The sequence below is a fragment of the Ornithodoros turicata genome, chromosome 7 (genome assembly GCF_037126465.1).
Source record: "Ornithodoros turicata isolate Travis chromosome 7, ASM3712646v1, whole genome shotgun sequence".
Classification (NCBI taxonomy): Eukaryota; Metazoa; Arthropoda; class Arachnida; order Ixodida; family Argasidae; genus Ornithodoros; species Ornithodoros turicata.
This window is the reverse complement of record NC_088207.1, coordinates 27,064,357-27,089,762: the sequence shown is the minus strand read 5'-3', so window position 1 is coordinate 27,089,762 and position 25,406 is coordinate 27,064,357. Positions and strand designations below refer to the sequence as shown.

General features: G+C 47.4%; 1 protein-coding gene and 1 non-coding gene across 5 annotated transcripts in view; both read left to right on the top strand.

Annotated features, from left to right (window-relative positions):
- LOC135400732 (protein prickle-like) overlaps nt 1-25,165 on the top strand; it is a 239,828-nt gene extending 214,663 nt beyond the window's left edge. For all 4 annotated transcript variants that reach the window (XM_064632606.1, XM_064632605.1, XM_064632607.1 and 1 more), the window contains 4 exons: nt 19,086-19,340; nt 20,639-20,842; nt 21,447-21,783; nt 21,861-25,165. In XM_064632606.1, the coding sequence (XP_064488676.1) occupies nt 19,086-19,340; nt 20,639-20,842; nt 21,447-21,783; nt 21,861-23,674 (2,610 nt within the window). In that variant the 3' untranslated portion in view covers nt 23,675-25,165. The remainder of the gene's footprint in view (nt 1-19,085; nt 19,341-20,638; nt 20,843-21,446; nt 21,784-21,860) is intronic.
- Trnas-cga (transfer RNA serine (anticodon CGA)) lies at nt 13,907-13,988 on the top strand. Its single transcript has one exon. It is a non-coding gene; the product is annotated as a tRNA-Ser (tRNA).
- Nucleotides 25,166-25,406: the final 241 nt, after the last annotated feature.

Here is a 25,406-nt window from a genome sequence, read left to right as displayed (position 1 = left end):
TGCGCTGGAAAACCTACAGTTGACTCATGCCTGATGGACATACTGCAATCCCAACACCGCAAATAGTTTTTATGAGTTGCTGGGGATTGAAGTTTCGCACACCAGTCACTTCACTGCAAACGTATTAAATTACCTTTACTACTCACACAGGAGGTCCGTGTGTCTCAGATACCTCGTACTTTGACACATGAACCAAATACATAGACGAACAAACATTTTTGACGATACGAACAGCATGATCCCTGAGCCTAGACGACGTGAAGCTCTGGCAGCTTGTTCTACAAACGTCCTTCAAGGCGAACATGTATTGACAGGAGCGGTGAAGAGTCTGAGTACTTCAGTCTGTGTGCCCGGAGGCTGACGCTTTCTCCGTGCATGTGTTTGAAGCGCCTCTTCACTTTCAATAAGGTCACATAGACTGAAAAAGTCTTCTTCCTGCGAAGCGTCGGTGTATCTTCTCGGCTAACAACGCTTGGTCACGCCGTAGCAGTGAAAGTTGGTTCAACCGGTTTCATTGACTTACCGAAATAAGTGCGTGCATGCCCCCGGAGAACACACAGCACACAGTCGGCAACGTGGACGGTTCTATTTTTACTACTCGACGCATTTTGTTTCAGGCAGCTTTTACGTGTTCTAATACCCTAGTCATACGACAAACCCGAGGCCGTTAGTGGAGTGGCGGTAACTTCACCTGTTGTCCAACCATCATTTCTAGTGACATCGTTCTCTGCCATGATTTGTTGAAAACAGAAGGCGTACGCCCTTTTTGTGGCAATTATGAACTGCATAATTGACACAAAAAAGGGTGTATACGCCTCCCATTTTCAACAAATCAGGGCAGAGAGCGATGTCATTCGAAATGATGGTTGGACAACAGGTGAAGTAATCGCCGTTCCGCTAACGGCCTTAGGGTTGCCGTCTGACTACACTCTTAAAAATGAACTTACCCGCACAGCACGCGCCTAGCCAACCATAATCTCGAATGATATCGTTATCTGCCCTGATTTGTTGAAAACGGGAGGCGTACGCCTTTTTTGTGACAATTATGAACAGCGTAAGTGTCACAAAAAAGGCGTACGCCTCAATTTTTCAACAAATCAGGGTATATAACGATATCATTAATGATGATGGTTGGCTAGGAGCATGCTATGCGGTGAAGTTCATTTTAAGAGTGTAGGGTATAAGTCGAGACAGCCCCTTCGTTTGATTTGATACAAAAATAAAAATAAAGTGGAGAGCGTGGTGCTTATGGAAGAGCACCCGGCCATGGGCGTTCACAGGATTTGTTCCAGTGGAGTGTAAAGAGCTTCAAGAAAGCGGGGGGGGGGGGGGGGCAAAGCTTGCAACCAATGGGTACTAGGCAATAGAATGATGACGGTCGAAACCTGATGTGCAGAGGATCTGGTGGAAAAGATTCAGATTATGACGACAGCGTCTGAGTATAGATCAAGACGACCTGCGAGTACGGGCCGTGCAATTTCCGCAAGAGGTCTTGGAGCTTAAGGGGAAGGGGAGACACATGGCCCCTCTTGTCCCATCTGGAAACACCTATGGCAGCGACAACTAAATGAAAGCGCGAAAAAGAGTATGGTGGGCACGGGGACCCGAGATATTACACTCTAGGTCACTGTAAATCCACCAACTTGGTGTCTGTAAAAAAAAGCCCACAAAAACCTGCACAACCAGGAGGTGTTTAATCGCAAGCCAGGGACCGCAAGACCCTCATCACGTCGAAATGGCTGGGGCCAAGGCGCTGTCGATAACCCTTTCTTATATTGCGTGTGCATCTCAACATCGTAATTTATTGACTATTGTGGGAGAGTCGATCTGTTTGCTCCTGTTCGTTTCGTATGCAGCAAAAAAGGTATTGTCTGTCGGCTTAGTCAAGTCTTTCAAGGATTAGTCAGCATTCATCTTTCAGGTAGGGGTTATGGTATCCGCAGCTTCCCGTTGTTAGCCTCACAGCATCCACCTTGTATGATGACAGTCTGACGGAAGGCTCGCCAAAGCGACGATATAAGAAATGTTGCAAGTTGTGAGTCCGCTGGTCAACAATATATCGGTGATGTCGGCGAGGTACAGCGAAGCATCGTTGTGTATATATCCAGCAGCCGGTCGAAAAAAAAAGCACTGAAAATATCTCATTATCACATTGCAATAAACATCTCGCAGCAACAACCAGCCGAAGTGATCCGCGAGCAAAACGTGCGTGAAGCAAAACATAAATCCAGTAGGAGCATCCTCTGTACCATATATCACGCAGGGTGGCCCCTCTATTACGCGTCTGCGAGATAGACCGATCTATTCGCGGATCGTCTACCCAGCGTCCGACCAGGCCCTCCCTTGTGTTACGGGGTGTGGTTGGCATCTGCATCCGGAACGCGACTGCAAGAACCGCTTTTGCTGGCCTCTGGTGTTTTCAAAGAAGGAACACTTTGGGTTGCACGTCACGTATGCTGGCAACAATGGATCCTCGGTCATCGCCGAGGTGGTCATTAAAAGGCGCGGATCTCTTGATAGGAGTCGTCGCGTCATTAGCCGTTGTCACCGACTCGTTCTTGATAAAGCTGGCCACCGTGTTGTGCGCCGGATTTTCATTAGCCTCCTGTCAGGCCGTGCCGCGGTTTAAAAGCAAGTTGAGCGAGAGGAGGTTCCTAAAGAGTGATCCAGTTTCCTTTCCGGGAGAGATAGCGCGGTTCAGTTGCTTGGTCCTTGAAGGCATTTCTTCCTGGGTAAAGTATGCAGGGTCAGGATTGAAACTGGAAATGTCGTAACTTGTCACATCCATCCCGACCGATTCCGAAACTGTAGCGATGTTTTACTGCTCGCCGAAAGTCCGACGCCAATTAGTGGAGTATAGTTCCTCTACGATTTCATGGAGTGCATGGCAAAAGTAGACACCGGATGTGGAGAGTGTGCCGAGTTTCCCTTTCTGAAAATCGGAGAAAGCGTCACACGGACACGTCCAACCAGGGGGCGGCATTTAGCGACCGGCGTGCGGGTGGCCGTCTGCTAGTCACTGAGAGCCTGCAATTATCGTGTCATTGACCTTTGTGTTAGCACCAGACGTACAGTCAAAAGCGAAAGTCAGGGCATTTACCGAGTGCTTTTCACTTAGTATATCGCGGTACGAACGCGAAGCACGCGAACTCGGAGACAATCGCCTGTGCTGCGCTTCCATTCGTGTTCCTGGATGCGTCATCATGATGCTACTATCGCTGGGGTTTCCTTAGTTGGTGACGCAATGCGAATCTTGTAATATGTAATATGTAAGCTGGTTTCGGAAGAGAAATTTGGCCAAGTAGACTGTGAAGCGATGCCGAACATTAGCGTATCGGTCTCATACACTGGTTTCTGGATGCCGCAGTCCCTTTTCGGGGACTGTAGCAGACGGATTGCTGTATAAAGCAAAATTTGGAGGTGGTAGATCCACCAGAGTGGTTCCGTGACATGATACAAAAACACATCATGACAATGAAATGACAATTAAAGGACGGCTAAAACGAGCAAACGCGTTGGTGATACTGATGCATAATTGTAACCCTGTGGGAGCTACAGATCGAGCGACCACACAGTTGGATAGCGAGACAACAAGCGACCAGAACCCTACGCTGTTAGAATAGAACTTCACCACATTGCACGCTCCTAGACAGCCACCATACCGAATGATATCATTCTTTGTCATGATTCGTTCAAAACAGTGGGAGGAGCCTATCTGGGACAAGCATAATGTGGCCCAGATGGGTGCCTCCTCCCATTTTCAGCAAATAAGGACACAGAATGATATCATTCGGAATGTCGGTTAGCTAGGAGCGTGCTATGGGGTGAAGTTCTGTTTCAACAGTGTAGGATCAAGACTACAACAAGACTACACTCTTAAGAACTGAACTTCACCGCATAGTACGCTGTGCGCCAACCATTGCCACAAGTGATAGGGTTATCGCTTGTGATTCGAAGAGAGAGGGAGGCGTACGCCCTTTTGTGACAATTATGAACAGCATAAGTGTCACAAAAAAGGCGTACGCCTCTCGTTTTCAAGGCAAATCAAATCAGGGCAGATAACGATATCATTCGAGATGATGGTTGGCTAGGAGCGTGCTATGCGGCGAAGTTTATTTTTAAGAGTGTAGGAACATGCTCTGGTGTCCGCGGAACACGGACACAGAGTCTCAAATTGAGACTTTGTCAGTGTTGTCCTTTTTCGTGTTCCTAGTCTCCGAGTTATCACTATGCTTCATTTTAATGATGATGATTGGGGAGTTTCATAAAAAGTGACAGAAAAGTGAATGATATGTACCTATAGGAACTGCATGATCTCCTGAAACCTTACAACTTAGATGTTTCAGATACGTAATAAATCTGTAGCACGTTGAGCAGCTTTTTAAATAATCGACGGTGCCTGAAGGCTACAGCTTCCCTACTCAATTTCAAACTCGCTAAATCCTTACAGAGAGATGACGCTGTGCAATGGCATCCGCCAGCGCACGGCTATAGACATGGCTCATGCATGGACTTGGTGTTCCAGAACAGCCCCCTCGTTCAGGACAGCACTCACCTCGCCAACCATTTCAGCAACCGCAAATCAATACTCATCACGCTTAAATAAATTTGTCTACACACTTTCATCTCACCTCATTTCACCACACGCGCAGCTGACGCTGAATTTCGCGTTACGCGAGTCGTAACCGTCCCGTAATTATTATTTCTTTATTACATCACCATCACCATCATCACCTGATCGCACACCACAATAAACGAGTATTACAATAGGGGACCCGATAGATTCGAGGCCGCAAAGAAACAGCGTCGCTGCAACTGCACATGCTCGAAACCCAAACCGCGCACGCTATTTTTCGAGCTTGCTTGCTAAGGGGGATATGTTTATTGAAAAAAAAAAAAAAAAAAGAAGAAGAAGAAGCGAGGAAAGGTTAGTCAGGCATAGGCCGACTTGCTATTCCTTCCTTGCTAGCTTGCTTGTATCGCTTCTAAGGACCTGCGTGAGCGTGTCGTCTGAAAGCGGCCGAAAACATCGACAACAAGTTTTATTTCGTTTGTTTTACCCTGATCCCTGTTAGTTTTAGTGCTAACGACGCACTATATGCATACAAGAGTCATTTTTTTATTTTGTTGATTTCTTTTATGAGCCTTGGTTGTTATAACCGTAGCGGACCTGTAGCTGCACGCGCAGTGCTCTGCGTTATGGAAACACTTTGCTGTAAGCTGCGCGTACGTTACAGCGTTGGGGTTTGGGTCCACTCCCCCCCCCCCCCCCACCCATTCACCCATTCTAAAACTTTCTAATATCATGACAACACCCAATCAATGCACCCATCCACACCAATATCCTATTATATTCGTATTCTACCAGCGTTGGACCAAGTGGTTTCATGGTGTAGCACCACCTGTAGGCTGCTTGCTGAAATACTCAGTCATTATGACAGTGTTACCCTCGAACGCGTGCTTCGTATCAATCCTATCGAACGAACTGGCTGCTGGAGGCCAGCACGACCTGAAGTGGGACATTCGTGATAAATTGCAGTAATTGAGTGCTGCAGTCACGAGCCTAGGCAACTTTCCACTCCGTGCCTCTAGGCGAGCACGCATGCGCAGGGCGAGGTTTTCTTAATCATAGCCGGGCGAAGAATGAAAGCGCGCATTGATGTTGTTGTAATCTTGCAACGTCGGTGGTTCTGATATTCCTGCCGCCACAACTCATGTCAAGGAAGTTCCTTCTGTCCGTGGGGGCTCCTGTTTCTGCGGTTCTCTTTGCCGGAGGAGTGGGAAGCTTCAAAATATTACATTAGGTACTCAAAACTTTAAATATGAAATACGGAAGGGAAAGTGTTGGAGATGATGTTATGCATAAGTGTGCTACACCTTGACGTGTACCTTGACGATGTCCTCTCTATACCTACTACCTTGCCTGCTGCACTACGCGCTGTGGTATACGTCCATCGACACGGTGCTACGACGCACTAATTGGAGACCATACCATGTCATGTACCATGACGCATGTTAATTACTTTTCGGCAACTAATTTCGGTCGTCCGTGGGCCATGACTATGTCTGTGGTTTACGACAAGGGCCGATGGGTTAGCACATCCGAAACTCCTGTACAGGTTCGGGGAGCCTATCTCTTCGACGGGCGAGTCTGTGGAGCGGACACGGCGACATTTACGAAGGGTCCCACAAACCATTGATTTTTTTAATTTTGTATGTGGGATTCGATTTTTATTTTGTGTGGGATTACGAGTCTATATCTCTAATAGGCAAGTACGCGCGTACCTCCACGAAACATCGGTGGCTTTGTGGCAAAAGGTTTGTCTGTTGGTCTGCACCATAATTTACCCGTCTGTTGCGGTTGCAATACTAAACGGCAGGCAGAAGGTATAGCCAGGTTACCTTGTCGCATTTCAAAGCATCTTAACGTCGATCTCCAGGCGTACCACACAGTGCTCAAAGCTCTTCAGATTAAAGAATGTACTTCAGTGTGTTTTATACGCTGTAAAAAGAAATCGCGAACGTGGGAGTCATGTAAGTGAAATACAGAAAGTCGCGTGTCATTTCTAGCATGATGTTGTTGATGGTGCATGATCCTGCTAAATGTTGAAACCAATTAAAGTGCTGACAGCTGAAGGCGCATGCATACTCCTGCATACCTGTCATCCTCTCATCGGAACCGGACGATAGGTACCCGGGATATTACCTGTTATGAGTGGTACAGCTCAGGTCAACCTTAATAATAACACTGAAAAAAATGTGGTCTCGTTCCCGGGCGCGATTACAGCAACCCTTGGGGCCACGAGGAAATATTAATTGAACAAAATTATTCTGTTAGTTTAATGCAAGGATTTTGTTCACTTAACATTCCCCCAGTGCCCCAAGGGTGGCTGCTATCGAGCGGGGAAATGAGACCGAATTTTTTCGTTATTATTATGGTTGATCGGAGCTGTACCTCTTTCTCCGTCATGGAAAATGCTCCGTTGAGATTGACGTATTAAATCACCCAAATGAACCCCAGCAATTATTGCCAGTGGCATGCTGGGAATACAAAGCCAGGCGAAGCCTCGAGAGAAATTCGGAACCTGTCGAACACATCTTCATTGTTTTCCATTATCCTTTTTTTGCACTCTATTCATCAACAGCAGACGGACACACCTACTCTATAAAAATTCAACCGTACACAAATATATCATCGCAGTGTAGCAACTTTTAATGCCACGTATCACAAAGTCTATATCCGGATCCAGACGGTGTCTTTACCGCTGCCACTTTTGTACGTGTCTCTGCTGTGTTCCTCCACAGTTGTTAGCGTCGCCACCTCCCTTCAAATCTCTTCCACACACACAAAGCTCTCCGGCTTGGCCGCATGCTGTCGCTACCGTCGGCTCGATGCGGGCTCTATAATTTGGAGATTCCATCAACGCTTGCGCAATTTGAGTTGTGGATCGCGGGACATGGCGGAGCCTTTCCACCTGGGCGGTTCAACGGCCAGTGCCCGTGCTCTTCTTAGGATGCTAAACATTGGGGGGCCGCGCCTAACACCGCTGTCGTTGGGAACTTGCCTCCAGCTAAAATGTTCTCTGGTATACGGTCGAAGCACTGTGTGGACTTGATGGTCTCCATGTATTGCTACCTGGAGAATGAGTCAAGTCACAATGCTTTCTTAAGATTTTCTTTTGGTCTAGGAATGTGCGATTTTTTTTCGGTATGAGTTGTTCCATAACAAACCACAGCCTGCGACTGACATAGTCGATGCTGCTCATCTTGGTAGAGTCTCATCGCACCTTCAAGGCGGGTTCGTGATATTTCGATACTGGTGGTTCACTGAATCATGTCGAGATTAGATTAGCTATAGATTACGATGAAGAAAAAAAAAAAGGAGGTAAAGGTTGGAACTTTCAGCAGACATTAAAGGCGCTACCTGCTCCATTGCCAGCGAAGCGTAACCGCGCAGCACACTCCGAGGTTACAACGAAAAATACAACAACACAGAATCATCAAGAATCAGAATCATTTAATCAGTGTATATAGACATAGGAAAAATTAGTAAAACCATAAGTACTATCTAAATGGTAAAAAAGGACAAAAAGAAACAAAAAAAAACGAAAAAACGAAAAAAACGAAAATCCAATTGCCATTATGTGCCCACGCCAGGACTCGAACCCTACTCGAATCAGGGATGCGAACGATTATGCCACATTGGCATGGCGCTCCCCTGGGTTATAGTACCTCAAGTACTAGAGTGACGGACAGCCGAGCACGCTCTTTCCATTGTCTCCTCATTTCTCACTCACTCAACCATTCAGACACGAGGATCGAGGACACCAGATGGAGCTCGCCTCGTCTACTTCTCGTTACTTGCATGAGTTGGAAACGAGTTGGAAACCGTGCGCCGACCAAGTGCTGTCTGGGTGTTTGCCCTGGGTTCTTCTCAGACGTTTTAAGACAAATATCGGCAGAGAGTTCTTCCCTGTAAAGGCTGCCCAGGACACACGATCTCCCCTGCGATAGTCGTGACGTTGCCCGCCTTAGCGTGGCCAACTACGGCAAGCAGTTGCATTATCATCACCACCACCTTGCATAAGTATTATCCTATACGTGTCATAATGAAGGACGACATTGCCACTCAAAGCTACGACATCACAGTATCGACAAGCCCATTCTTGATGGTTCCCAAAGGCACGTGACCTCACCTAGGACCGCGGGCCTTCTGGCAACCTATCTGGCAAAGTGGCCTAACGTTGTGCCACTGCAGCATCAGCTTCGGCGTTCACGAATCCGTGTGTCAGTGGTATTATTCGATCACCTACACTGCTTGTTATCGGGAACGTGGCAAGTTGACGGGATTCAGTAATAATTTAGCAATAAATTCATCGGAAACTGCAATTTCTCGCCTGCTCCGCTTTCCGGTAGTGCCCCGCATGGACTTGTCAAGAGCGTGCACGTACTTGGTTGAGCAGTGCCAGCGAAACTCTCCGTACAGAAGGCACCCCGCTGCGAAAACATTCCGCCTTTCGTATGTAAAGCATCGAAGCATCACGCGTGCAATGTTCCACAAGGATACCCGAGTTGAACACCTATATGACTGATAGAATGCCTGCTGCCGTTGCACAGTAGAAACGAAATATTGCGTGTCCCTCGTGGAAATACCAGTCTCAAGAGCCGCCAGGTCTTCGAACCTCAAATCGCTCGAAATAACGAGGCAAAATTCGGCACGGCCACGAAAGGCCAGGAAGTCATGATTCCAGAAACGAGACAGTGAAGCATAACGAAGCTCCTCTTTGCAATACGCAGGTCCTGACCTCTCCAGTCAAGCGTCATCGTCCAATTTGATGTATGGTACGCATTTGTAAAGTCTGCAAGTTCCTTCGTGACGTACAAGCGTCGGTGCAATGTGTGCGTTGCTTTAAGCCTTACACGCTCATAAACTTCTGGACAGATCATTCACATAATTTCACGGGTGCGTAGATGCATTACGACGTCAGTGCCTGAGTGGTCGGCGAGTCCGAAGTCGTTTATCTGGCGCTTTCGCTTTGACAAGCGCGGTTTACGCGCTGCAGTGTTCGCGGCAAACGTATGTATCACAATTTATCGCAGGCGTACAGCTGACGACATGGGACATGAATCTATATTTTCACGCATTTTTGGATGCCACGTAGAAATGCTATAATACTACAGAATTTTGTATCTTTTTATCAAAATCAGCAGCATCGTTCTTTGTAACGTGCTCAACAGAGCATCTTGAATGCAGGACGACGGAAAGTGCACCTGGCGCTTATGCATCACCATAAAAAATCACAGTAAAGAGCGCGCCTGCTGTGCGTCGTCAACTTCCTTAGACCTCGGTAATTAAAAAAATGGAAGTCGTCGGAAAAGCCATGTTTCAATAGACCTCTCCCTGTTCGTAAACAAATGACGTTACGGTGTTCGACAACGCCACCAATTTGGTAGAGTTCAACTATGTTCAAAGCTATAGTAGCGAACAAGGTCGCGCCCGGAAGCCACGGTCTTGAGGGGATTACGATGGTCTCTGAAAGGGACGCTACCTTTGGTCCTACTTTTCTTTCAATGGGAAGCTGTGAACAAGTGCCCATTCGTGGAACCTTCCGATTTGTTTCGGTTTCGGTCTGTCTACCAACGTCATGATGACGTCTTTCAGGTAGAGATCTATTGTTCATGATCTTAGGCACGTTGAGGCTTGTGTTGTGTTGTGTGTTTTAGAACGTTCGGTAATTAATCTTATCGGATATCCTCGCAGTAGAACGCGTAGATTTGCAAACGAGGCTTTGTACTGAAATAATAAAGATGCGTGATGTTACATGTAAGGTTTCTTTTAAAATCATTCAATCAATCACATGTAAGGTGAGTCAGCCTATTTGTGTGGCGACATGTTGCACGTACCGCAGGGTAGGACTGCAGATAATTTGGACCACGTGGGGTTCTTTTGACGTGCGTCTGAAATCTCCTACATACGGTGCTGGAAGCAACGTTTGCCGTATGGGTGCCTGGATACTAGCTTCCTCTGTGCTCACTTAATGCTCACTTGTGAAACAGCCGCCATCTTGTCCTGGTCACACTAATACTTCGCAGGAAACGTAATTTTGGGATCATGTGAGTTTGTTTGTATTTCGTTTTAGCGCTTGCCGACATATTCCTGTCAGTCTAGAGATTAGGGCACGTTGGGGTACGTAGAGTAAATTATACGATGCCTTTTTGCGTCGTAGCTTGTTCTTCCGAATTACGGGTGCATCACATCGGCTGAGTGAGTCTGCCGTCATCGTACCGCACCTTCGGAAGTGGTTTGCTGGTGCCTGAATACTAGCTCCCTCTGAGGTTGCTAGTATTGAGGCACCCTATCTTTACCTCCCCCACATTGCTACAGTCCTGGTTTGAACCTGCGATCTTGAGCTCAGCAAGCCAAAACCTTACCGACTGAGCTGCTACCGACGAGGGCAGTCCTTGTACTGCTAACCACTTCCGAAGGAACGATAACGATGCTGGCACTAGGACTCACTCAGCCGATGTGACGCACTCGTAATTCGGAAGAACAAGCTACGACGTAAAAAGCACAGTATTGCAGTATTGCGTAAAACCTTGCAAAACGCGCCCGGAAAAAGTGCGCTTATACATCGGAGTTTTTCGTGGAAGAGCTGATGCCGCGCAACCTCCGGTATCGCGCCGTGGTCCAGCTGCTTGACATCGGAGCGAATCGTTCAAGTGCCACTCAGCTAGATGTATAAGAAGTACTTACACTTGACGCACGCGCATTGATTGCTGTGTACTTTAGTGCCGATGTTACGATTTCTGTTTCCTGCTAGAGTCAGCAGTGTGGTGCGTTGTATTCATGTCACTGACCGCGCTTGAGAAACGCCCATCGGTAGTGATAGGTAGGAACACGATACGGGTAGGTGAAAGGCACCAGACACATCATGCAGCTTGGCCCCGCGTGCGAGACCAGCAATTTACCTAGGAAACGAAGGAAAACGGCGCCGGGCGCGGCATTTTGTCTCAGTACGTCGGAGCAATTACCTGGCAAAGCGACTTCCTTTCGGCTACAGTGTTTCTCTGCCATTCTAGGATGTTGTCAGTCAAGCGTTCCGTATTCGCCATCTTCGAGAAGACAGCAGATAAAACAATAGAAAGATCTGCTGTCCGTTTTGCAGAGCAAAATGACCTTGCTTTATTATTTTTGTGGGCGTCGCAAATGGTGCTGTCTTGTATCCTGGACCAGAGCCTGTCCCGCGCCACATCAAACCTTCCTGGACCAGCCTTTTTTTGCTTTAGAATGAGAGTTAGCGAGGTTGCCTGCAGTGTTTTTAGTACTCTCATTGGCTTTAGGACAACGAGAAAGACGGAGAAATATTTTGACGTGATGAGAGCACCGTTGGGTATACTCGTACAGCAGCGTCAACAGTAAGGAAAGTGTAGAATTTGTACGGAACCGAAGTACAAGAAGTGTGCGCAACCGTGGTCATACTCGCATGGACAAGGCGATATGCATAAAACGTGGGGATGGAGAGGCCAAGAAAACCAGCAAACATGCTTGACCTCGATGCGTGTACCACAAACGTGGCAAACGCGACCAGGCATATAGGATAATGTTGAAAACTGGGAACATGCGTCCAAGGATGACAAAAATTGTAGAAAGCGGCGCAACTACCGGGAAGCCAGTGGAGAACGGATAAGCTCAAGGCGGGAACCAGAAAAGGAGGTTTACCAAAGGCTCCGATACAGGCTTTGCTGTGTCGGTGTCCAAAGAGGCATTCCTTACAATGTTTGCATGTCCTTCCAATCTTCCGTTTAGGAAACAGATTGTTGATCAAGCCATGACCTACTACGTACTATACTAGAGACCTGGACATCCGCAATGCTCCCAGCACCGGGGTAGTAGTTCTGGCAATCGCCGCTTGGCTATGGGATTTGGCGCTAGCTCGCACTATTCGCTACCACGTGACTTGTCGAAACCGCGGCGATGTATGGTAGGCTGTGTTGACAACGACGAAGCAGTATAAGAGAGATAATAGCGCGTGCTTAGCAACAGCCTGTGTATCCCTGCGTAGCAGACTAAAGGCGGTGGCAAGGGTGATTCCCTCTCCCCAATAATGCTACGTGGCGCTTGCAGCGGTCACTAACGTAACTAACCCGTGACCTGTCTCTCCCATAGGGGATCGCCAGCTGTCCAGGTCTCTAGTATAGTAGTAGGTCGTGGATCAGGCATCCTCGAGGAACCCTTTGGAGGTATGTCTGCGGCGAAAATAAACAACGGATTACAAGTGGTTTTCGGTAGCGAAGCAAACTTTAGTCGAAGTGTCGAAGTTGCGCACCGGAAGCTGTAGGATAAACAACCTCGTCAAGGTAGCGCCAGGGCGGGAACTCGTGATAATTAGTTTTGATGAAACTTCGGTATCCATTTTCTCTCCAACTACTGTGTATATTTACAAAAAGTTTTTGACGCAAAGGTTGAACTTCCTGGGCAACAAAGACCTTTAAATCTCGCGGGCCAGGAAAGCTCTTTTCTACGGCAGCTAGTCCGTGACGTCACGTCAATCACCATGTCATGTCAGTTACGTCAATCACTTGCAGATAGTCTCGAATGAAATGCTTTCGAATGGCGAAACTGACACAATGGTGCTTCACGCTGCTGACTGGTGCCAAGCGTTTAACGCAGCGTTTGTCCCGAGGGGGCGCTGGCATCGAAAAAAGACTCTAGTGCAGTGGCGTAGCAGAAAAATATTTCGGAAGGGGATTTATGGGAACGTACACGGGGGGGAAGAGGATTTCACCCTCGATAGCCCTAGAGTCACTAAATAAGCTTATTTAGTGACTCTAGATAGCCCTCCTCCCAAATGCAATACCAAATGCAACCTTTGCAGTTGCATATCGCGCCGCCCCTCGCGCGTCTTGACTGGTCGTTCTCGCTAGCAGACGATTCGCGCCAGCCAATAAAGAGTACCGACTAACTTGACGTCACCACGGGCCAGGACTAGCACGGGCGAGATCGCCGCCGCTGCGCATATTCTTGTAAATGAATTTTTTAAGGAAAATTCTTACTTCCCCAAGGGAAAAATTTGGCGTGAGGATCCCTGCACGTAGTATGGTCATATCACGCGGTAAAAAAAGTATATGTTCCATGCGCCTTCCATGCTCATTTTAAAATTACTTACGAATGAAATGAACCTTGATTATGGTTGAATAGAGGGCACTTGTGGACATTCAAAGAGTGTAATGTCTGCGACGTTTTCGTCTACAATGCTAAAAAGGTACTGCAGCTCCCCGAGGTGAAGCTGCTGGCGAACATACACGACAGGAGCCTCCGGACGAGACTGTACACGCTGTTCAATGTATTCCTTTGAATTTTACCGACAGACGGGAAATCATAGTCGTCGTGAACACTGATACCGTTGCAGTCGTGGCCGAGTGGTTAAGGCGATGGACTCGAAATCCATTGGGGTTTCCCCGCACAGGTTCGAATCCTGTCGGCTGCGTCATTGTTTTTTGTGGGGCTACAAAACAACGAAGATTGCCATTGAAGTGTGTTTGTTCGGTGCGAGAAGTACTCAAAGATATGTGACAAAGATGAAGTGTTGACGCTGCACCGATAAATCCTTGTCAGCACGGTCTATGTGCACTTGTCTTTTAAAGCCTACGACACTTGCGCTACATGTTATCAAACGAGTGCTTTACATGCATATTTATCGCTGTGTTTATTGCTGTCCCATGCTTTATAGTGAAAACCAACAGGAATGTGGGCTCTTCCGACCCTGTCACTTGAACATGAAAAAGTTCAGGCTTTGTAATACTGCCCGTCGACAACGCCAACGCCACCTAAGTACAGAAGGCCTCCTCTCACTCCTTCACACGTAGACTGATAAAGCCCGCCAATCGCAGCGGCCAGCCAAGATGTCAGCCAATTGCCGCAGACTATTTTGAAACCCTGGCTTACTGTGGTTTCCAGTGGCTGCCCATACGGCTGACGGCAGCCCGTTTCCATAGCTACGGCCGCTGAAAGCACTGTCGTGATTGGCGGACTCTTAATTATTATTCCACGTCGCTCAAGCGATTAGGTTTCTAGGTGGCGTTGCCAGTGCCCGCCTGTGGGGGGCGAGCATTTGCTTGCTCATTCGATTAAACAACGACGGTTCATGAAAAGGCACCGGAGTGGGAATACCAGCAGCACTTGAGCCTGACTGAGTTACGCAAAGGGGCATGACACATTGATATTGATGGTGATTGCCCCCATTTACACATTATATAACACTTCAAAATAATGGGTAAACAAGAAATGACTAGGAAAGTGGTTGTTTTATTTCGTATTTGTGCCAACTGCTGAATGAACCGGCAGATAATATACTTCGTAGTTGCGGTTTCGCTACGGGTAGATGACGTTGTCACGCGCGGGAGTGTTCGTTTCTCGGGTCACAGACGTGGACGACACTACGAGACGACTGGAGGAAATGTCTCCTGGTGACACGTCATTGCAAACATCAATATTCATTGATCGCAAAAATGCCGGCACACACGATCGGCGGCCGAACCTTTAGCAAATCACGCGACTGCTGTTTCTGTACGTCGTCTGAAAACTTATTTGGACCCCAGTAGTTAACTTTGTCCGATGTTCTTCTTACAATAAAACAGACAGGTTCGCGAAGGTAGCCTCGTACTGCTGGCCACCCTCAACGTCGTGATAACGATGCTAACTTTCACTCAATACAAATGCCGTGCACTGAGACTTCGGAGAAACGACCTACGACGTCGTACGCGAAGCGTCGAAAGATTACGTCAACAACTGTATCTCAGTCGCTGCAAAGCACGTGGTCATCCAACGTGAATGAGCGTTGTCCTCCTGGTGGTGTCGGCTTATTTGCATAGCGAAATCCTGCGATGGATATTTCAACGTATTTGCTTGTTTCAGAATTTTCTTCAAATAAAAAATCTGTAACGAATAAAAAGCACCCTGTATAGACACAATGTTTTACGCGAACACAATGTGCAATAAATTGTGTAGGTTGTAATGACATATTTTAGGTAAGATTTTGAACACCACCATAAGTGCTATACTCTTGAATGACTCCGGAGTGGCGCTTTAATCAAACGAACCCTGATGCGCATACAATCGCTGAGAGCAAAGATTGCAGAGTGGCTCATGCTAGTGCTTCATACCCATCAATACTACTGTCCGCGGGTTCTCCTCTGGCGGAAGGCAGTTGAGTTGTGCTTTGAATTGCAAACTAGTCGGTATTTTAGTATGATGTGCAACACAACTTTTGGCGACTCGCTTGATCGAAATTAATTCCCTGTCAAGAACGACATCCGTGAAATTCTTGGGGGTTATCTGGGATGAACATCTATCGTGGACTAACCATATCCAGTTTGTGCGTTTCAAGGTCACCAGCGGCCTCTATGCTCTTTCACGAATTCGTTACCTGGTCCCCGTCACTTGTCTCCTAATGGTTTTCCATGCTCTAGTCCAATCGCATATTTTTTATGCCCTGGAAGTTTATGGGCTCACTTATTCATCCAGCCTGCTTCCTCTGCTCCACGCTCAGAAGAGAGCAATGCGCATAATGATGTTCGCACATCCCCGCGATAGTATCTCATTTGCATTCCAGTGTCTGTCTATCCAGAGCATATACAATTTACTGAAATACAAAGTTGCCATCCTAATCTACAGATTATGCCAACGGCATGATCTCAGATAATCTTATTTCAATCACACATCTACAAAAGCCTTATTCGCTGCGGTGCGAACCTGGTATGCTACAGGTACCTCAACCTCGAACGAATTACGGGATTTATTCAATGAGTTATTTCGGATCCCATGTCTGGAATTCATTGCCCCCCCCCCCCTATCATATACGGTCCCTAACATCTTTTCCCCACTTTAAGTATCAGTTACGCAGTTTCTTACACCGTCCCAGCATAATGCCCCATCATCACTGAATTAAAAGATAACGTACGATGTTTTGGTTAAAACTGTTTTTCTCAACAACTGTATAAGGCTGCTATGCTCGTAAGGCTGCTCAATAACTTACTTACCAGTCTGTTTATTGTCGGGTAACTCCCCGTGTGTTCCTTAGTTCTTTAGTAACTTATCAGTGTGTTAGTTGTCGGGTAACTCCCTATGTACTTTTATTTTAGTTTTTTTTTTTAAATCGTATATCGTTTTAACAATATCTTAATCACAACTAAACTGTTTTTTTTTAGCTGTTAATTCGTCAACTGTGTTGGGACTGTACTACAGGGCTTGCCCTCACAGTCCCGCTTTCCGTACATTTTTCGACATAGACTAAATAAAGATTATGCCACTAAGATGCACGAGATTGCTTCACCGTCAACGAGGCTTCTTACGTGATGCGCTTGGAAGGTTTTCGCGACTGCCTTCAAAACAATGATAAAAGTAGGCAAAAATCAAGAATCATCTTCTTGACAAGGACGTTTAAGCCGTAAGGACTTTTGTGTGTGACTGAACTTTCTACCGTACATCCTTCTGAAGACGGACGAGTTGAGTTTTTGAACCATTATCACCAACAGCAGCGGCGATTTTGATGGAAAAGGAAAAAGCACGAGACGTGACGGGTTTCGGAATGTGGATGATGGATGAATCGCACCAACGACTTTGCGAAAAAAAATAAAAAAAAATAAAAACAGTTGGTGGTCTCCGGTGCGTCGCGGGAAAAGTGCCATACTCAGTTTTGAAAGGTGCAAAGGAGAATATGCCCGCGTGCTGAGATGTGGACTACTTAATCTTATCTATGGTTGCTTATTTGGATTACGCATACGTACCGCTCTCATCTCTCCATGATAAGATAATAATGAGAGAAGAAACATCTATCCACTGAATTATTCATCCGCATAGATTTTGCGCAAACTGTAATTGCCATCACCGGTAGCAGTGGCGTACAGCCAGAAAAATATTTCAGGAGGGGTTCTATCGAGACTTTACATGGGGGTGGAGGATTTCACCCTCGCCTCGTTTCCCTTCTCCAAATGCACTACGAAAGGTACAATTTCGGTGGGGGGAATGGGGGTTCACCCCCCCCCCCCCTCCCTTTCTGGCAACGTCACTGACCGGTAGTGCATTACGAGATGAAGTGGTAATCACGTCGCTTTCGTGTACTGTACGCGCTTCAAACACTACATAGGACTCTCTAGGACCCTGTAAGAGACTTGTAATATGTAATAAGAACAATGTGATGACCAAGTAATACCATCACTTAATGAAACAGATGTCATTGTAAATAAGTTTCTGGAGACGAGAGAGCTGACTGTGTCTCCCGCACCGGCCCATCGATGAAAGGTAATGAATGAACGAGGAAGACTAAGGAACACGTTTGGCTAGAAGGGAGCTGCATCCTCTCTCACCCGCTAAAATCTTCATGGACAGCAGTGTCGCTTTCACTCCTGCACACCATGGCAACTGGGCTTCGACGCGGGGCTCCCGCTGGTTATGTCATCTGTGCTGGCTGATGGATGTTGACGAAAAAAAATATATAGGGCGAATAGGGCTGATGGACGATTGTAAATGACCATGTATTTTATCTAAAGTCGCTTCATCCGATAGCCCACTTGTAGACAGACATGTTCTTTCTTGTCCTCTTTTACTGCGCATCTCTTTATGGAGAATGCCTGGTGACTCCTCTGTAGCTGATTCTTTATCGGCTATTAGCCTGATGTCACGACGTCATCTATCCATCCAGGAAGCGGGAAAAGAAAATGATACAAAATGTTTAGAGGTTCCTGAGTGGAATGTCATGAACATGCGGAAGGCGCTGGCATTTTTGTTTTGCTCAACGTCATAGTACATTTTGAGGTGTACGCCAAATATATACATTAAAGCCTCTTTATAGCGAAGTCAACGAGACCGTGAAAAAGTTTGATATACGCTATACAGTTCGACTTAAGCGAAAGTATCGCAAAACCGCCCATCTCCGCACACTGAACGCTGGTCTCAGAGAGGGATCCTCACCCGGATTGTGTTGCTTTTATTGTTACGATACTTAATCATCAACAGGCTTATTGCGTAACCTACTCGTGCTTTGGAACGTCGTATTTTGCATATGTTCTGCGTATTGGTCTCGGTTTTGGTTTGATGTTGTGGGAAAAAATTATTCATGGGTGGCCTAGGCTCACTTCCAAATGTTTATATACAGGCGAGAGGAGGTGACAGGTGACAGATATCTACAAATGGTATGTGGTATGATCAGTGGTATGTGCAATGATGTTCACAATAACGTTCACGGCCGGAAGTCGCGGAAGAAAACAAGGCCTCCCAGAGTGTCAAGGTAGGACAGTCCTCCCCACCGGGCACCGAAGCACTCTTCAGCGCTCGACGTCAACTCCTCCTGGAGCACTGCCACAAGGAGACATCTGGCACGCTGCACAAGCGGCAGAATGTGGACATTGCGAAGATTTCGCGTGTCCACAGCACAGTGTGGCTTCATCCGTATAGTTTGATGTTTTGCTCTCTGTGGTGTTTGTTATTGCGTTTAGTGTCCTGCAAAGCAAACGGCCCTGGAATTTGCGTGATCAACGTCTTCGTTTCTTCTGTCAATGATGTAATCATAGAATGATGTTACTTGCAGGTGCACTTGTACTTCTCGTCGTTGCCCGAGGCCAAAGTACCGTACGTGAACAGTGTGGGAGAGAAGTACCGTATCCGTCAGCTGCTGCATCAACTTCCGCCGCATGACTCCGAGGTGCGCTACTGCAACGGGCTCTCCGAGGAGGAACGCCGCGAGCTGCGCCTCTTCTCGGCACAGCGTAAGCGCGAGGCCCTCGGCAGAGGAACCGTCCGGCAGCTCCCCGTCGAGCTACCTGTGCCTGTCGTCTGCCAGAATGTGAGCCTTCTCTCCACTTTCGTTTTCGTTGGGAAAATACGTGGGGATTGGGACTTGTCACTTCACTTTCCGCCTTTGTTAGAAAGAACCGTCGTACACACAGTCATTAATGCAGCGAGGCGCAACAATCACCTACCGTACGCAGCGCTGCAACAGGCGTTCGATGATGACAAAGCGCTTCCCTACATTTTCCTGCCTTCATCCCGCCGACTTCCCGGTTTATGGGGGAGCAAAATATAACGACCACCGACAGCTATGACTCATGGGCCGACTGTATGGGGGAGAAGCTTTCGACGAGCCGCGCCTCTCAGGCATTGTGTACTCCGACGACGTGGAGTGGAACTTGAAGCTCTGGTGTGCTGTGTGGTGAAGCCCGTTTGTGTTCGCGAATACAGAGTACAATGCGGGTTGAACGGACATATGGATTGCGTGAACTGCGTCGACTACGGTAGGCTCCTTACTGGCTTCGCGGTTTGCTTTTAATTGCTTTTGACGTTCACAGCATGGATATCGCTGATATTTCGATCAGAGACTGCGCTCCTGCTGGGCTATTCGAAATGTCGGCGGCTTCAGAGTTGAAGCTTCTGTTTCAACTGCATGAATATGTTTATCGTTAACATACACGTGACTAGATGCGAGCGGGTTGCGGCAATAACCGAAGATCCGCGCGACATGTTGACTTGCAGATATGGAAATCGAATGTTGGCAAGTTCGCGTGCCTCCGCGGCGCGCGTTATTTCCTGTTTCGCTATCCGCAAGTAAGCGCGCGAGTGACTCTGTCGACGTTCTAAACGTGTCATCCTTTGGATGGCTGTGTAGTTAATAGATATTATTAGACGACTATGGATCATGTAATGTTCCTAAACAGTTCGCATGTTCAGAAGTAAAAAAATACTGTCACTTAACACGTTAGTTAACATTTTCATTACGTAGGCATTTCCTACGAATGCAGTAGTGCGGATGCCTATAATATCCGCGCAGATGCGAATACACCTATTTCAAGCAGGGCCGTGGTGGATGAGGGTCATGTTCTCCCTTTCCTCATGGCACCGTTTTTTTTCACTGAGCGTTAATTGTTAGTCTGCAGTCGTTTTCTGTTTTTCATGTTGTACCCTCGGTCCTGTCTCTTGCTGCATTATGCAATGTTACCAACTACCCCGCATCAGCCCTCTGGTTTCTCATGGCACCCGCTTGGAAAAAAAGAAACGTAGTCTAGTCTGCTCTGTTGCGGCCAGCGTTTCCCTTGTTGTGTAACTCGAACTTGGAATAAACATGGTGTCTTTCTTTCCGTTGTGCAGTGTGAGGAGCCCTTGCAAGGGGCAGACATGTGCGTACTGGCATCTCGGGCAGGCCCCAACTGCGGCTGGCATCCGGCCTGTTTCACCTGCTATACCTGCAGCGAGCTCCTTGTAGACCTCATCTACTTCTACAGGGACGGGAAGCTCTACTGCGGAAGGCATCACGCAGAGAGCCTTAAGCCACGCTGCTCCGCATGTGACGAGGTAAAAGAACATTCAGCAGCAAGCCAGTGCACATAACTGCACTTACATATACACACACACGCGCACACAAAAACTGCATGACCAGATTGCTTGAGATGATCTTGTTTTCCGTTGGCTCAACCCATAGAACAACAGCAGTTAAACTGATCGTATAATTACTTTTGGAAAAAGCTACATGATGCAGCAACGGAGAATCACTCTTTGACCGTATGTGGTGTATCTAGAGCACCAATTAATTAATAATAACTTAATAACCGTGAACATTGCTGCGATAATGTTGGTTTTTGTAGAGCAATTTTGTGGAACAGCAGTAGAATTATCACAAAATTGTATCGTTGGCATGCCAGCAGCAGAGAGAGTGAAGGAGCCCAAGCCAGGACTCAGTTGTAATAGAACAAGAACATGACATTCAAGAAGTATATATAAAAATTGTACACTTTTTGCAAAGATTGGGTACTCTTGGGTAGAGTGGCTCGCTTTAGTTCGAACTTGGCTTCATTCGAACAAATCTTTGGTCCCCTTAGAGTCCGAATTTTCGGGATTGCACTGCATTGAAGCGAAGACAAGCTGGTTCACTTTGTTTACATAACCAACATGTCCGCAGATCATCTTCGCTGACGAGTGCACGGAGGCAGAAGGGCAAGCTTGGCACATGCGCCACTTCGCCTGTTTCGAGTGTGACCGCCAGCTGGGCGGTCAGCGCTACATCATGCGCGATGGACGGCCATTCTGTCTCCACTGTTTCGATGCCCTATTTGCCGAGTACTGCGATACGTGTGGTGAACCTGTTGGCGTGGACCAGGGCCAAATGTCTCACGAGGGACAACACTGGCATGCCACTGACGCTTGCTTCCGCTGTGCCACCTGTACGCAGTCCTTACTTGGGAGGCCTTTCCTGCCACGAAGAGGACTAATCTACTGCTCCTTACATTGTAGCAAATGTAAGTTTACTGACACCATTAGCAACAACTGTGTAAAAGATTGAAGATTTTTCTGACTGTACCTTATATCACTGCAGCTGATCCGAAAACGACTACGAGGCGAAGCAGCTCTCCAACCAACAAGAAAACGATTAATCCACCCACTGCACCACAGCTAGCAATCACGAACACCCCAACAAAATCCAGCCCACGAGGGAGTCCACAGCAGAGCCCTTTTGCGTACCGGAAGCAGACAGCCGGTACCCGAAGTTACGCTACGCCTCCCCCGTTGCCAGCCACTAGCCCTCCACCGGACGACGACCCACCGAGTCCGACACCCGAATCCGTTCACCAGCACTCATTCGATTCAACGTCATCGCGAGGCAACTCGGACACAACAGTGACGGTTTGCACCACCGATTCGCCGCGCACACCCCGACGAACAGATCTTTCGGAATCATCGTCTTCGCGATTTAGTCCCCTTCCTCCAGTGCGGACCAGTCCGTGTGCTCTGCAAGAAAGGTCGTGTCGGTCGCCTGGAAGTGCCCAAAGCACAGAAGGGGCAACGCATAAGAATGGCCCGCTTAATAAATCTCCAGGGTTGGTTTCAGAATCTCCTCTTGCACGGTCGAGGCCATACGGGACGTCTCTTTGCCAGACTCCACCCAGGCAAGCGGGGTTACTTCCCGTATCACCAAATCTCAACAGGAGGATACCGTCGTCACTTCAAAGCTCACCAACTCCTCCATATGCGTCGGGTCTTCCGATGCAGTCGTCCTCAGCGGCACCGTCCCCAAAGCGTTTCACGTCAGCCAACCTCGGACGGTCTTATGGATCGCCACCGCAGCATTCTGCAGCTCCTCCTCCCATGCATGGTGCTCGTCAGAAGACGGTCTTTTCAAGCAGCGCGGAAGGTTCTATCTTGCCGTCCCGTCAACAAACCCCGCAGGGTTTCGCTTCACATTCCCCTACGCACCAGGCGCACAACTCACCCTCGAGGTACTCCTCCGAAATAATGCCGATGTTGCCTATGCCCTCGCCCTCTCAGCTAGTGCGAGGAATCATAAGCCAAGGCGAACAGATGAGGACAAATGGATGCCACCATCAAGCCACGGACCGACAAGTTCTTTACTACAACCAGAGCGTCGTCCCAGTGACAGCCAGCGGCGAAGTTTCCGCCTCTACGCCATCCAGTGCTAGACGCCGAGAACCAATTAACATGTCGGACCTACGGCTAGGTGCCCTTCTCGCGAGTTCCGAGGTATTTGTGGAAGTCGTCGAAGAAATTCAGAATGGGCCTTTTAGTCGTTCGAGCAGCCACCGTTTATCGGGGTCCCACTTCTCAATGCCGAACCTGAGTCAAGGACAGGCGTCTTGCGACGTGCAAGACGCAATCGGTTTACCGGACTCTACTAGTACGCCCGTTGCACAGCCTACTCCGCAGAAGATGTCCGTACGCTTTGATCCGAGTCTGGGTCATCCCGAGAGCGACGTTGAAACGAGGCGAGCGCCGAGGTCGCGGCGGTCTCGACGGCGTCGTGACGACGACGACTCCAGTTCGAGCGAGGGCTACGATGACACTCGGGTCACCGTGCATTCTCAGCCGAAATCTCATCGAATGCGACGCAGCAAAAGTTACGGTGGACGCAGCCACGACGGTGCATCGTCTTCGAAGTGCTGTCAGAGACAAGTGGGTCACGAACAACATGTAGATTACGGCGACGACGCGTGCAGTACTTGTTCGAGTTCCAGTTCGGACGATTTTCCCTACGAGCTCCCACAGCGTAGGGCGTACGGTGGTGCGCGCATTTCGTATGTGAGCAGTGATGCATTGGCTGTGGCAAGGCAGCGAACAAGGACCAATTCGGGGGAAAAGAAAGGTCAGCCTGATAAAAACTGTATTATTTCTTGAGGTCACTCGTGAGCCGCGGCTTGTTTCAGTATTAGGCTGTAGAAGCAGTGTTCATGGCCCCTTTCGGTGCAGATTGCCGAAGATGTGTTGTAGTATAGGTGAGGGCAAACATGAACAACTTTGTTTCTTAGGTTAAATGTAGCGATCTGCTGAAATCCTTTGTGTCACGCCGTGCAAGCAACTTGCAGTGCGTTTCTTTTGAGATAGGTAGGCAGAATGGTATCACTTTGTAAACAATCATTCATTGGGAAGAAAAACACTGAACCATTCTTTGTCTCAGAGCTCACCTTAATATCAATACTGTTCTTCACTTGTACAGATAGTGAGGTACTGTCCTATTGTGACCATATGTACTATGTGCATTGTACAGTATTTTACGCTTAACGAAAGTACTACTTTTAATGCGGAGCGTGTCGTTTGCCCTTCAGACTCAATGTACCTGCATAAAAGCATGTTGATAAGAAATGTACGCCATGACACGGTTGAGCCGGACAGTGCTCACAATCCATGTCAGTCCCAAATAATAATCGAAAGAAGTAGGTTGCCGTGTGGTTGAGTCACAAAAAAAAATTGCAAAGTTCAATTTACTTAATCTATGTTGTGCAAGTCACACCACATATTTAGTAAAACAGCTATTGTTATGACCCCGCAAGGATGTGTTTCCCAGGAAATGAAATACTCAAGATGCAAAAGTTGGACCTAAGTGATCCAGTAGGCTATTGCATTTACCACAGCCATTTGTCAGCAGGTGTGCAAAAATATGCAACAGGCAGAAGTGATAGCTTTGAAATTACATTATGTGTGCCCTAAAAGTACAGACAGATGAAACTAATTGGGAATTTAACCACAAAAATGTGATATACATATACAGGTTCAGGGGCAGATCCAGGTCCTCACTTTTTTTGGGGGGAGGGGGGGAGAGAGGGGGAAACTTAATGTTTAACCTGGTGACTTGGGAGGGCAATCCCCCTGGATCTGCCACTGTACTGGTTACATTTGTTGACTAGCTGTTTTTAAGGTTCAATGACACAGCTGTTAAAAACCCTTTATGGATTTTTCAAATGAAGAAAAATGTAATACAGTCGAACCTCGATATAACGAGACTAACGGGGAATATTATTTCTTTCGTTGTACTGAATAGTTTGTTGTATCGCGCCTACCAAAATATGGCATCCAGTTGCGGCAGGGAATGCAAATTATTTCGCTGTACTGTGAATTTCGTTGTATAACGTCTGGTTATAACGAGGTTTGACTGTAACTGATAATAATATTTAAAGGTAGGCTGAGTTTGCATTGATGACAAACCTAGAGCCAAGGATTTTGGAGCGAGCGAGAAGTACCTACTGGAATTGTCCATTGCATGGTGCATATATTGTGAATATTGCTTTATCATGCTTTCTTTACACCAGAGGTATAATTTTACCTTCAGCACAACTCAGGTGCGGTGGAGGAAGTAAGACATGAAAATAAAACCATTTTCATGAATTGTCAGGTTTCGTCACTCGATCTATTGTATTAGGACCTTGTTCCGATATGGAGGAGCATTGTGGAACCTCTTACAAGTTGCGAGGTTGTTCAGTCAACTTTGTTCTATTATCGGGTGTGCAGACGTGTATAGTGATGCCCCCTGTCAGAAACATATTCTAGACATACAAACTTCAGCTTGGAGCAGGGGACATCATGAGCAATTTTTAAAGGTTGTAAGCAAGGCTCTCACTTCTTTGCAGTGACC